The sequence below is a fragment of the Natrix helvetica genome (assembly GCF_964273705.1).
Source record: "Natrix helvetica genome assembly, chromosome: 1".
In the NCBI taxonomy this organism is placed as follows: domain Eukaryota; kingdom Metazoa; phylum Chordata; class Lepidosauria; order Squamata; family Natricidae; genus Natrix; species Natrix helvetica.
Window position 1 is genome coordinate 200,755,987 of NC_138548.1, and position 14,750 is coordinate 200,770,736.

Consider the following 14,750-nt stretch of genomic DNA (forward strand, 5'->3'; position numbering starts at 1 on the left):
CTTGGAATCATGTGATCTCTTTTGCATCCTTCTGCAAGCAAAGTCAATGGAGAAGTCAGATTCACTTAACAACCTTGTCACTAAGTTAACAACTGCAGAAGAAGTGGAATTCTGCCGATTCGCCCCAGATTGGGCGAACCAGTAGTGGCGGAAGTGGGAGGCTCCACCTACCCGCTTCTGCGCATGCGTAGAAGTGTTGCACATGTGCGTACGTCACACGAGCAAACCGGTAGTAAAATAAATTGAAACCCACCACAACTGCAGTGATTCACTTAACAAATGTGGCAAGAAAAGTCATAAAATGGGCCAAAACTCCCTTAACTAATCTTCATTTAGCAACATAAATTTTAGGATCAATGGTGGTTGAGGACTACCTGTATGCAATTTGATACAAGCCATATTTCGTGGACAGTGAGGACTAGGATATCCTGCATTTTCTTTTCAGTCCCAGAAAGCTAGCAATGATTTACCAAGACCTCTAATTGTTCTAAGTGCCAGGTTAACCAGGCCAAGTATCGGCTTTAATGTCGTAGGTAAACACAATCACAGATAAGTTTCCAGCCTCTCTTCTCAGTCCAGGTAGAAAAGGCACCTTGAAGGATGTTTTGCACCACGCGGGCTCCTTTGCTTGTGTGCCAAAGCAGAACGTCAGTCGACCCATCATGCACCGCGGCCGCTTTAATTTCTCAACGCCCTACCCGCGATGCCGCCGCGCGGTCCGTTTGCCGGGCGCCCGTTGCTGCGGCTTCTGTGGCGACCTGCGCCGTCGCCTCGGGCCTTCTGCGCGGCGGATGAGGCGCAGCTGCGGCCATGGCCGCCCGAGGTCCGTGCCTCGAGCGAGACTCTCTGGCGAAAGCTGCAGGCCGGCGGCGCTTCGGTGACGCCGGACTTCATTAGCGAGGAAGAGGAGGCGTTGCTGGCCCAGGAGCTGGAACCGCAGCTGCGCCGACACCGCTATCAAGACGAGCATTGGGACGGGGTGGGTGGCTCTGCGTGGCTTCCAGGGAAACTCGGTGGGGGCTCCCGGGCTCCCATATTGAAGCTGAAGTGTAGTTGGCTTACCTAGGATCGGCTTCGTGTTGTGTGTGAGCCTCCTTACTAGCCTTTGCGCCGTTTAGGATTGGAGTGGCTTATTCAACAAACCAGTTACCGGAGTGAACCTAAGCATGTAAGGTGTTTCAGGCTTCCTAGTTTAGAACGTATTTGGAGAGACCAATTAGACTAAATGGATCTTATTAAACATGCATATGGGTTCTCAAACTAAGCACACGTTGTGGACTTACACGACATATTATTATAAACCATAAACAAGCCTTTTGGACTACTTTGCCCAATACATTAGGTTAACATAATGCTAGCTAGTTTGTAGTTTATTGTGTCTTGTACAGACAGCGAATATTGGGTATTTGTCACAAGATGGGAAGATGGGCATTCTAGTTTTTGTAAAATTATGGGACAATGTTACTGTGTGAAACAATATAAGTATAAAGGAGATATCTTGCCCCCCGCCCTTTTAAAAATAGTATGCTTTGTATCTCAAATGTGATACAGGCAGTTGTACTCTAGTATTATATAGCCATTTTAGCCTGATATTATTTTACTTGTTCCTTTTCTGATTGGAAATAGTAGGATTGAGTTTGAAGACATCTGTAGCCTGGACATGTATATTTCCTCTGAATTTTGATTTCTTGCATTCATCTCCTGCCCAAGAGTTGCTGCTACTGGCTGCTGCTTGGTGAAGCTACTGAAAGCTATTTGCTTTGAGGGCAATATGCTAACAAGTATGTCTTTGATGCTGGTTGTTGAGATGGTACAGCAGGAAACTATATGCATATATTGTGGGCTTCTCAAAGGTTCCTGAGGTTATAGTACTGGGAAACTTAACATTCTGTTAAGTTTTTAATTTCGCCTGGGTTAATGTTTCCTTATCATTTGTGATTTGAGATATGGACAATATAAATAATAGTTTACTGAAGCTTCAGTCATTCAGAATAATCATAAATATATCCAGTCCTGATGTTGTGTTGTTCATGGATTAGAAATTTAAGTATCAACTGAAAAAGATATGGGAAGATCCAACATATTAGCTATTGCACCCAATCTTGTCTATGTGATAAGTTTCTTCATTGCTTGATTAGTGATGGATAAAATTATATACTTTTAAATGTCCTTTTTAATGAATTTGGCTCAGATGTTTAACTGCCATTCAGTGAATAGAATTTTAACTTAAGTATTTTCATCCTACTTTAATGTTTATTTCATGTATCCTTTTTATGTGAAGTACAGATAGTCCCCAACTTACAAGAGTTCATTTAGTGACCTTTCGAGGTTACAAAGGCACTGAAAAAGTGACTTATGACTGTTTTTCACACTTATAACAATTGCAGCATCTGCCTGATCACAACATTTATGTTCAGATGCTTGACAACTGACCCATATATATGACAGTTGCAGTGTTCTGGGGTCATGTGATCACCTTTTGTGACCTGACAAGCAAAGTCAATGGGGAAAGCGGATTCACTTAATCATGTTAGTAATTTAACAACTACAGTGATTCAATTAACAAATTTCTCACTTGGCAACATAAATTTTGGGCTCAATTGTGCTTGTATGTCAAAGACTACCTATATTTGGAAAATACAAATTGAGCAATTTTATACAAACTATTAAATAAAATAGATCTGGGCTATATCTTACTGAAGTGAACTAGCTCTTTACTAATAAATCAGGATGTGAATATTCTATCTAAATCTTGTATTAAATCTAAATTCCTTTATTGGAAAGTTATTGTTTTAATGTTCATTTGCAAATAAGTATGTACAGGTCAATTTTTAGATGTGTATTCTTCCTCTTTCTCTTATCTCCTACCCATCTTTTCTCTTCACAATAAAAACAGCTTTTTAAAATGGTTCAGTAATCCATAATTCTGTACAATCATTTATTGTAATGCTATGTTCATTTCTTACAAACCATATATTTGTTGGCATTTGATCGATCAGTTTAAAACAAAACCAGATAGCTTTGGTGCAGTTTATTTCTATAGCAAGGAATATTCTTTTCTTTATTCTCCGAACTTCTGGCTAAAGATAAAATAAAACTTGATTCATGAAAAAGCCCAGTCCTTGACTGAGTCCACACATGCTAAATTATGTTTAGAAATAGTTTAATGAAAAAGCTGCAATTGTTTGGGTTCGTATTACATAATAAGCCATATTAGCCAAAGCCAGACCACAGTGGGATGGGGGATCCCAGAATGTTAAGAGGAAAACGTATCAAATTGTCCACATTCCACATCTATCTTTAGAATGAGACAGTACAGTATTCTCAAACTGATTATTTAGTATTTGATTATGAGCTGTTTCAACTGAAATATGTATGTGAGGCAATGTAAAAAGGTTATCCGTCACATTTGGTGCTTTATCACAGTGATTAGCATGAGGTTCTGTAGTCATCACAGGAGTGCATATATATGGGGGATCAAACTTGTGGATGGTTATCTCATTTTCTTTCTAGATATTCATGCCATCTCTTTTCATTCATGTAGGCTATTCATAAGTATCGGGAGACAGAAAAATCACACTGGAGCAAAGAATGTCATGAGATCTTACAGCGAGTCCGGAATGCTGCTTTCCCCCCAGGAGTACCACAGCTCACTCAAGTCCATGTTCTGGATTTGGATAAAAGTGGCCACATAAAGCCTCATGTAGACAGTGTCAAGGTAAGATAGCATAGAATGACTAGAAAGTGTTCTTTTGTAGTTTTTCTGGTAGTTTCATAGAATTGCATGATGGACCCTGGAGGAAGACTTGATAAGTTGTTGCACATACAATGAAATCTTTTTCTTGCAATTTATTTCAAAATGACTTTTTTTTTTTACTATTCCAGTGAAATTTAGTTTTGTTCTTTAACTTGAATTGATGGTGGTTAAGAAAAAAATTTCATTGGGAAAAGGTGAATCCATTACTTTTGGAAAGTTACATAATAAGAATTTTTTGGCTGAATGTCCGGAACTTCCTGAAGTTGGTAGAGAATGGAAGAATCTATATTCCTTGCAGTCATCTGGTCATTAGCACTCTTTTTTAGAGTAATTGAGATCATTTGGAGGTTTATTTGTGCCCTCCAAGTGGCCTCAATGACTCTTAGTAAGAGTGTTAACAACCAGATGACTGCAAGGAATATAAATCCTTCCATTCTCCACTGTTCAGTCAGAACTGAAGAAGTGATGAGAAGTGAAATGCTTTCAAGGAAAAGCAAAGCCCATTTGCCTTTTAAAAAAGCCCCCTTGGGACTTAAGATAAAGTAGTAAATTTGTAAATGTCTCTGTAAAACAGTTCCCTGAAATGCAGTATTATTTCTGTAAGCAAGAAAGGTTCTAGCTCGTAGTCTTCCTTATATTGCATATCTGTCTGTGTATCTAACTCTACAGAAATTAGTAATGTGAACTTCCATATGCAACTTTATAAGCTTAAACAAATCTCATTGACAATTAGACTCATCTATTCCTCTGTGGACTTATTGGTTCCTATCAGAAGATTGATTGTTTTGATTAGTTGATTTGTTGTCTGTCAAGTCTTCTTCCATAATAAATCAATTGTGCAGTCCTTTACATGCCTACACAATAGTAAGCCCCATCTTTGACAGCATGACAATATGATTCAGTCACTGGAAAAAACCTGTTTAAATTTAGTATTTTGCTCCTAATATTCATATCATGAATCTAATGGCAAATCTAGTACACAATGCCCTAATATTGTTTTTTTTCTAGGTGGTAAAAAAAGAATGTCTATTTCCAGTCGCAATATGAGACTTGACGTCCTCATATTAGTTAATAAGTGATAATTTGTATTATTCTAATCCCATAATGTTTATATTTCCTTTTGCTTAGTTCTGTGGCTGCACCATTGCAGGCCTGTCCCTTCTGTCCACAAGTGTAATGCACCTGGTTAGTCAGCAGAATCCACAAGACTGGCTGGATCTTCTGCTGGAGCGCCGATCTCTCTACATTCTTAGGTAATAAAAATTTATTTGTTAAATAATCAGGTTAAGTGGCCATTTAGTCCAGCATCTTGTTTCCCAATAGTGACTAAGTAGATGCTTCTGTGGTAGTGGTTTTCAGAGTTACGCTGTTTCTATATATGGAGTCCTGTGTAATTATTGTATTTAGAAGCCTTTGATAGACTAATTCTTCCATTATATCCTTCACCATCACTTTTTGGAATGTACTCTGTTCCCAGGATCAGTCCTGGGCTCAATAGATAATCTATGCTGCAACTACTAAGAACACAAAGTATCTTTTATTGGCTGGAAGAAATTCATTACCCAATGCCTGTTTGTCCATCTTTTTGAGACACACTGACATTAAGTAGAGATTTCACTTAAGAATAATGAGTCAAATTTACTGATTTTTCTCCATAAATATGAGACATACTGTATTTTTCGGAGTATAAGACGCACTCCCTTCCCAAAAAAAGAGCGTGGAAATGTTGGTGTGTCTTAGACACCGAATACAGCCATTTTTAGCTTCCCGAAGCCCCGCCCCCACATCCCATTTTTATGAAAAACGGGGGTGTTTTTGCCTTCCCCCACCCCTCAGGAGCACTCTGCAGGCTTCAGCAGGGCTGGGGGAAGAGAAAAATGTCCCCGTTGTGGTGAAAAACGGGGGCATTTTTGCCTTCCCCCAGCCCTGCTGAAGCCTGCAAAGTGCTCCTGGGGGCCAGGGAGGACAAAAACTTTTTTTTCTTTCTTACCTCTTTGAAATTTGGTGCGTCTTATACACTGGTGCGTCTTATAGTTCGAAAAATACAGTAGTTTCTGCCATTACCATAGTTATAAAATATCTAATAGAACCCGGACCTCTTCTAATATTTTAGTCTACAACTTCAAACAGCCTTGATAACTCACCATATTAGTTATGTTTAATTAGGAATTATGTCAGCTTCATGAGTCTTGAATTTGTACACTTCATATTTCCCACCTCTATGGCTCAGAGAAGATTGGAAGTGTCTATTTCTGTTGTTAATAAATCATGGTGTCCTGTTATATCAAAACACAAGGAACATTGATTTGTTAGAATAAAACAAAATCAAGCTACAGCTTCACATTTGGGATTGTTCTGTCAGATTGCAGTTCCCTAACTTTGGAATGAATGGAAATCTGCTTTGTTTAATAAGAAGGAGTTTGTATTGTTTCCTTGCAGGTGCTTGGTAGTTAAGACATGCCCATGAAGTAGGAAATATCTAATTTGATTATAGCTTACAGAAATTAATGAGCAGCTACAGCTGTTCGTGTGCATGAAATAATCTGGGTGTTCACTGAGATCAGAATTAGAGATTCTTTTAATAATTCTGTTTCTGAATGATGAGTCGTCTTTTCCGATTCTTAATTGTGTACGCCGTCAATTTGGACAAAACTGTTTCCCAAGTTATTGCAACTTACTGATGTCTTCTCTAATGTCTTTTCTAAATAAAGAGGGCCTGCTCGTTATGAATTCACTCATGAAATTCTTAAAGATGAGGAGTCCTTTTTCGATGGAAGGAAAGTCGACAGGGAACGAAGGATCTCTGTCATCTGTCGAAACCTGCCCTTACCAGCAGAACCATCCTAGAACTGTCAGGTGATACTGTGAAGGCTAACTGTTGCTGCCAGTGGAATGTACTTTTTTGTCTAATTGACGTGCTCTTTCTAAAGAAGTTGCTTTGACCTACTGTTCCACAGAGCTTTGGTTTTATGTCCAACAGTAAGCGATGGAACCTTTCCTCCATTCAGTGAAGGGAGCCTAAAAGAGTACATGGTCTAAGAAAGTGTCCTGCCTCTTGCACTTAACAGGTAGGAAGAAGGAAATCTGCAACAATTTGGCAAGTAGATCTAACTAAAATGAACCCCAACACTAATTAATCTCAGGGAATAACATTTTTCTGTAATGTGTGTTGTTGCGAACAGAGGTAGAGATGAAATTAAGAACTGAAATGTACAGTGGGGTTATTGGTGTATTGCAATTTTTAAATTATCCTTTAATTGTTTTTCCAGTTATTGAACTATTGGACATTGTTTTCTTTTCTGTTTAGTATTCAAATGTATCACATATACTGAGACTCAAAATAGTGAACTTGGTGAAGCAGATTGACAGATGTTCTCCAGCGCTATGAATTCTTTCTATAAAAGAGGTTGGCTGAAAAAGAAAATTACATATTTGATGCTTGTAACCATCACATATGTAGATGAGAGCGGGGGCCTAAGCTAATTGCACCATTATTTCCTTATAAATGTATTGCCAATTTTTCAAATAGTAAAGAAAGTACTTGAATTTTTAATTTTCTCACAATTGATGCTGAAACTGAATATGTTGTCATTTCTGTGAATTAAATAATTTCAGAATGATTCTAATAGGTGTCATAAGCACATGATTAGCTTTAACATTATGTATCTAAACATAAATAAAAAAGCTAAATTGGATATCTCTAAATGAGGATTTCACTGTGGTGGGTATTCAGTGAGTGAGAAGAGGAGAAATTTCCACATTTTGACTTGCAGCATCAAAATGCTGAAGAGAAAAGAGGTAAAATGAAGAAGTGGAAGACAAGTGAACAATCTTGATTATAAAAAAGGAAGTATTGAGGAATGTGAAAATAGATAGTACTAACCTTTGAATAATTTGGGATGTGATGAAATATGAAAAGTCTAGGGCTGAATCCTTGATCTCCTATTGCTCAGGACTAGAATCCAGTTCTATTTACAACACACAACACCTGATTCTGTATGGCCCTATCTCTTCTCTGTGGTTTTAAAAAATTATTCCTCTCCCCATTTCCTAAAAAAAAATAAACCTCTTGAAACCCTAAGTTATATCTCTGCAGTATTCTTGACAATCTCTGTGGTACACCCTTATGTTGTTAAACAAAAAAAAATGACAGAGATAGCTTTGTTGGGATTAATGAGCAATATTTTCTTTTTAAAAATAAGTACTACATGTCTTTTGCTAAAAATATAGGCATGTGGCTTTAGTCTGATCTTGTCTGCTTATTTTCATGAAGTTTTGAATGACTTTAAGTAATCAACATTAAGATGTTTGGGGCTTCAGTAGTGCAAATAGTACAAATTATATATATATATCCCAATGAATGATCCTGACCCCAGAACTGGAGACACTGTTTTTGTCTTTGCTTTACTTTTATTTTATTGACACCAGTATGTACATATCAATCAATGAATTGATCCCAATGAATGATCCTGACCCCAGAACTGGAGACACTGTTTTTGTCTTTGCTTTACTTTTATTTTATTGACACCAGTATGTACATATCAATCAATGAATTGATCCCAATGAATGATCCTGACCCCAGAACTGGAGACACTGTTTTTGTCTTTGCTTTACTTTTATTTTATTGACACCAGTATGTACATATCAATCAATCATTCATAATGTAAGTTTGGAACTAATAATTTCAGCCTTCTAAGAGAAGAAATAGACAAATAAATTAAAAACAATAACAAGGGGGAGCTCTAATTGGGAAGGAACATGGCAAATGGCATGTTCCTGAATTCAAAGAAAGAAATAAACCATAAATATTTTGAATGGTTGCCTGAGCCTTTCAGATCTAATTTAGACAGGATTCCGTCAAGCCAGCAATGTGTTTAAGTGACGTATATGTGGGAAGAGTGTGAAAGGACTGATAGATTATATGCCCAGTTCAAGAAGGTACTTCTTACTTCCTGCTAAATAGGATCATTCTGTAGAATTGCTCTGTGCTTGAAGAGAAGGATGTAAACATCACATGGTGGGGTTTCTTGCAATTCTTTCTTGAAAAGCTTGTGTAAGTGCTGAGGATGAGACGGAGCTTTGTTCTATAGCTAAATATACAATCATGCTTTGCTGCTACCTTATAAATCTGCATCCGTTCTCTCCTCCGTAACGATCAGCCCATACAACTGCAGGCAGAGGCTGAGAGTTTCTCCACTTCATGCCACTGGTGGCTGTCATCCAGAAAGGCTACATTCTCATAGTGTATAGGACGACAGCAGGGGTTTCCCAATGCTGCAATCTCGCTTTTCTGCAACAGAATTGAGAGGGTCAAGTCGTGATTGCTGTGTGCCTTGGGACAGGTCCCACTACAATACTTGAAAAGGATGGTCTCTTCAGAGTTGTAGCCCAAACTTAGATCTTTGATACGAACCAGCAGACTTCGCAATTGACATTCTTGTTCCGCGGGTCTCTCCCATGTGTGTCTCTTGGGGCGGATCCTGGTTGGGCCAGAGAACAATGGGGTTGGGCGATTTGAAGCCTTGTTCTGGAGAGTTGTGGCACTGGTGAGTGTTCCTTTAAAGAACTTTGTTTCTGTAATGGGAAGAAGTAGAATCAAAGGAAGAATAGGTATTATCTTACATAATCCTGTGTTGAATCTACTTTGATTAGGAGCACTAGCCATTGGTAGATTTAAGCATCTGGAATGCTTAGGCCTTATATTCTGTCCAGGAAATGATTATATGTGTATTGTTCTGAGTGTGTGTAAGTTTGAGAGTTGGCAATAAATAATCCATCTTGCTTGTATATAATACATCAGTGTTTAGCCCTTGCTTGGTTAGATTAGAATAACCAAAGAAATCTATTTCAGGTTGGTGGATAGACTTAAACACATTATTTTGATGCTTGCAATACAAAATCCAACTTCTCTTCCCTTTGCACATTAAATATGAATAAAAAATGGAAAAAGACACAGAGGATGCTCCTTTATCATGCACTCCTAAAGTTACTAGTTCTAAGTATTGTGCATCTGTTTTACCTTTTCGTTATTGTCTATTTTGTGGAAAAGAAAACTAGAAAAAATAGGGGGGAAAAGAATGTTACTAATAGAACATGTAGTCAGGAACAACATAAAGCAGTGTGATTGTATAATAAATAACATCTGACAACACCTTCAGAAATTTTCCTATTAATATTAATGTAGTTAATATTAATAGGAAAATATAGTTAGTGCTTTCTCAATATGTGATGAATTAATGTTAATTTCTGGTAACTAAATAAAGTAGGAAGCAATAGAGTAGCAGAAAAAGATTATGAAGAGCCAATGCCCAGTAGTAGTCTGTGTGGTCCAGTTATCTCACCTATGCAGTTTACATGCCCCAAAGTAGAAATATTCAGTGGATTAATCCATATGCACACAGTGGTTTAGAATTGCTAATGAAGATGTCTATGGAGAGTCTCAGTCATCCAGGTTATGGTTGTCCCAAGAGGTAACTCGACTTTCTTGTCATTGTTTTTTTTTTGAAGACGTTTCTTCAGCTCTGACAGGATGGTGGAAGGATTTATATTCCTTGCAGACAGCTGGTCATTTGCATTCTTTTAGAGAGTCATTGAGGCCACTTGGAGGCTTCTCTGTGTCCCCAGAGTCACTTGAGTAGTGCAAATGGGTGTGGAACCTTCTTGGAACTGCTTAAAGGACTGTGTTGTAGACTGGAGATAAATGTGAGTATCTCTCCTCCTCTGTTGAAAGAGGACTGTCAGCTCTGAATAGAGGGAGAGGGATATGTCATCATCTATCTCAGTCCATGGCTCAGGTCCTGGCTCCCTTTCATGGCTAAGAAGATTGAAACAAGGAATATAAACCTCATACTGCTAGAACCAAGGCTGGTATGTCAACAGTAGTTCCAGGTATTTAAAAAGGAAGCTACTCAGATAAATAAAACAAGGGACATGAGTGGATCACATTTTGTAAAAAGTAAAGACATTGTTTTTTCAGCCTTTTTTCCAGTAGACAGAGTCTAAAAGAATAGTGCCTGGAAGAAAAGGATGGTGATGGACAGCGAGCTTTTGTTGCTTTGAAAATCCACACCATCTATATTTTCATGAGATTGGACTGATCTACATTTTTACCATTTTTGCAATAGTCCACTTATCTATCAAAAACTGTCAAGTTATCCTGTTAATAATACATAAAAGGTAAAAGGTAAAGGTTCCCCTCGCACATATGGGTTAGTCGTTTCCGACTCTAGGGGGCAGTGCTCATTTCCGTTTCAAAGCTAAAGAGTCAGTGTTGTCCGAAGACACCTCTGTGGTCATGTGGCCGGGATGACTAAACGGCGAAGGAGCACGGAATGCTGTTACCTTCCCACCAAAGGTGGTTCCTATTTTTCTACTGGCATTTTTACATGCTTTCAAACTGCTAGGTTGGCAGAAGCTGGGACAAGTAACAGGAGCTCCCTCTGTTATGTGGCGCTAGGGATTCGAACCTTTCTGATCGACAAGCTGAGTGACTTAGCCACTGAGCCACCACGTCCCTCTAATAATACATATCATACCTTATAAAATGCATGTACTGTATTCTGAACTGTGAATAATGGATATCGATACACATCTACCAAACACAGAGAATATCACACAATGCATGCTTTTCCCTGTATGCCAAACATTTCCTTCAACTTTGTCTGGTATATCCAAACCCAAAGCACTCTGCCTAAAACTAATGAAAAAGACAAATGACATCCCTTTGTCACATTTCGAGAAACCTCTGGTCCCTCAGATATTAAATTATAGTTTCCATCATTACTTACTTTTGGCTATGCTATGACAGCTAATTCTAATTGTAACTCAGCAATGCTTGGTGTGTGTGTGTGTGTTTGTGCATTCCTTATATCCCTGCTGTATATACGTAATCTTCATTGTAATACTTTGCTCATAAAAGTTTTAGCTTGCTGAGAGTCTGTTGGAGATTTCAAATATCGTTCTGTTCCTGAGAGGAAGACTAGTGTAGGAAGATAATTTAACAAGAAGTATCTTGTATAATGATACTTCTAAGTATCATTATAAAATAGATAGAAATCTTGGTGTAGGGGTGACCTAAGATATAAGTATATCTTAGGTGTTAGATGCCTAAGACAATTCAATAATGTTTTGTAAAATGCTAGTTACTGATATCCTGATGCTGAAAGTTTATTTGGCAATTGATAACTTTCCATTGATGCTATTTTTGTTCCATTTACATTATCCCTCCCAACCTAGCCACTCATGGTGTCCTCGACTGCCTTGACTTCCTTGACTCTATTCCATTCTTACTTAGTCTTCCTTCCTTCTTCACCTGCCTCTTATGAAACGTCCTTCTGCTTTTCATTTAATGCAGCATTTAGGTATTTATACCCACTGTTTACCTCCCATTGCCACTCTCTTTTTCCAGGAACCTCTCAGCATCTTCTGTGTCTTACAAATAGAGTGCGCTTTTTGGATTTTATACTCTTGTATTAGGATTTCAAAAATCTTCTATGGGACTGCTAATGGAGATAGACTTCTGTAAAACTCGGAACATTAGCAATGTTCTGGAACATTATAGGAATTGAGTTTACATGATGTACTTACTTGGTTACTAAATTAACCCATTTCCATGTACATGCAATACATTAAATACACTGTAAGCTGAATTTGCTGAATACATTATATTACAGAAAACTACAATGAAGATTAAAAAAAGTTAGCAAACTATAAATTAGGGAAAGGCAGCCTCTTGGTCATCTTTTGACCTGATTTAACGCGATGTACCAACCCAGCCTGGAAGTTTGAGAAGAGTAGGTATTTAAACCTAGGCTGCTTAAATATAGGATTAGTGAGCTATAGTCTGTCAAATGAATAGCCTTTTATCACCATTGCTGATGCCCTACTGCATGGCAAATCCATGTCTTGGCGAATCAAATCAGCAATAGTAGGAGTCTTTAACCAATTTCCGAGAAATTGTCGTCATACCTAGTTGTCTCTGTAATGCGTCTCTGATCCAGGTGCCTGAGTTTTGCATCATGTTGCCGTCAGTGGGTTGGGAAGGAGTTGTTTGGATCAACAGGATGAGAGACAGACCGTAGACAAGCTGAGGTGTGCCCATCCCTTCCCCAGTGAGCAAGGCCAAGCTCTATAGGAAAGATAAATCTTTCCCTTCCTTTATATCTTCTTTGAAAGAGTGGGTGGGAGGAGGAATGGTCCGTACACTGTTTGGAACAAAAGTATTAACCCTTATACCTTTAAACTGTTATAGATCATGCAAGACAAGGTTCCTCCACAGCAGGCTGAGACATTCAATACATAAATCATAATGGCTTCGATGAGATCTGTATGCAGGACAGGCTTTCCAACAGCCTGTTAACCTTTCCTCTAGATCACTGTGAGAGTCTGTCAACCAAGAAACAATTGATAGCCATGCTTGAACATGGCAAACATCCACTGCGGCGTCCTTGCCAAGAAAAAGATTGAGCCAGCCTCACAATGTGCAAAACCCAAGTGGTCACCTGAAGCAGCAGCGGACATAATGATATCCCATCAAAGAGATGCTGTCTAGGCAGCGATGGCGAACCTTTTTTGGCTCGCGTGCCATAAGGGGGGGGAGCACGGGGGGGGTCATGCATGGGCGGGCCCCACCCATAATGCAATGTGTGATTCCCCCCCCCCCCCCAGTGTGTATGCGCACACTACAGGGGCGATCCCCCATTTTTTGCATCCTTTTTTCACCCTCCCCAGGCTCCAGAGGCTTTATAGGAGCCTGGGGAGGGCGAAAAAAGCCTCCCTTACACCCCCGGAGGCCCTCCGGAGGATTCAGGGACCTTCGGGAGCTTCCCTGAAGATTCCGGAAGGCAAAAAAAGACCCTACGAGCAAACCGGAAGACACTTCCGGTTTGCTTGGAGGGTCGTTTTGAATGCTCCAGAGGATTCGGGGACCTTCAGGAGGCTTCCCTGAAGCCTCCGGAGCACTTAAAACGACCCTCCGAGCAAACTGGAAGTCCGTTCCTGAACTTCCGATTTGCCCATAGGGTTGGTTTTTTGCACTCCGGAAGCTTCAGGGAAGCTCATGAAGCCTCCGGAGGGCCTCCGGGGGGGAGGCTCTTTTCGCCCTCCACAGACTCCTATAAAACCTCTGGAGCCTGGGGAGGGCGAAAAATGGCTTTAAAAAAGGGTGAACTCAGCTGGCCAGCGCGCGCATGCGCACTGCCCAGCTGACAGGGCAGCATCTTGCGTGCCCTGACAAATGGCTCCCCGTGCCACCTGTGGCACTCGTGCCATAGGTTCGCCATCCCGGGTCTAGGGTATGGTCAGATAAGAGGGAGCATGAAGAGCAAGAGGCTCAGGAGGGATGCTCCCTAAATTATCAGGCTGTAAAGGTGGCAGTAGGACAGGGCTTCCCGACCTTTTCTATACCCCGCACCCCTAGAACGCTTCTGATATATTCTCGCACCCCTTACAAAAGTAAATAATTATATGCATATAATTATGATATACACTATAATTTTCAAACTTGTAAACCCAAGTTTTTGCACCCCCTGGAGTATCATCTCGCACCTCCGTTTGGGAAACCCTGCAGTAGGAGAATACTACTTTCAACTTGCAAGATTCTGCTAATGTAGCTTTGCAATTATTACCTTATTTGGCCATGTTTCCTGTGTGGTCTATTTCAGTGATTGCGAATCTGTGACAAATGTGACATGCCACAATATTTTGAATGACATGCCAGTGTTCACCAACACCTGGCAGCCACATTCTCACACAATTTTTGGCGACTTCAAGAATGGAGTTTGCTTCACACAGGCTCTGGACCCTCCAGAGGTTGCGCAAGAGGAATATGCTATCAGGCTTACTCCGAAAATGAATTTGCTTTATATTTGATTTACTTGCATTTCATTTTTATAATTATCTGGTGCTTTTTTATATAATATATAGCACCACATGTGATTATACTGTATTTTTTTAAAAAATGAATATGTAAATAATTGTTTCTCTTTTGTTCAGG

General features: G+C 39.5%; 1 protein-coding gene across 1 annotated transcript; it reads left to right on the plus strand.

Annotated features, from left to right (window-relative positions):
- Positions 1-534: 534 nt before the first annotated feature.
- On the plus strand, positions 535-7,838 carry ALKBH7 (alkB homolog 7). Its single transcript, XM_081962026.1, has 4 exons — positions 535-979; positions 3,545-3,718; positions 4,886-5,010; positions 6,469-7,838. The coding sequence occupies exons 1-4, from the start codon at positions 704-706 to the stop codon at positions 6,602-6,604; spliced, it is 711 nt and encodes a 236-aa protein (XP_081818152.1). The 5' UTR covers positions 535-703; the 3' UTR covers positions 6,605-7,838.
- Positions 7,839-14,750: the final 6,912 nt, after the last annotated feature.

What these genes read in the sequence shown, in the direction of transcription:
- ALKBH7 (XM_081962026.1), top strand. Translation starts at nt 704, where the DNA reads ATGCCGCCGCGCGGTCCGTTTGCCGGGCGCCCGTTGCTGCGGCTTCTG. An exon ending in AAGACGAGCATTGGGACGGG is followed by an intron (nt 980 to 3,544) that starts GTGGGTGGCTCT and finishes TCATTCATGTAG; the next exon opens with GCTATTCATAAGTATCGGGA. An exon ending in CTCATGTAGACAGTGTCAAG is followed by an intron (nt 3,719 to 4,885) that starts GTAAGATAGCAT and finishes CCTTTTGCTTAG; the next exon opens with TTCTGTGGCTGCACCATTGC.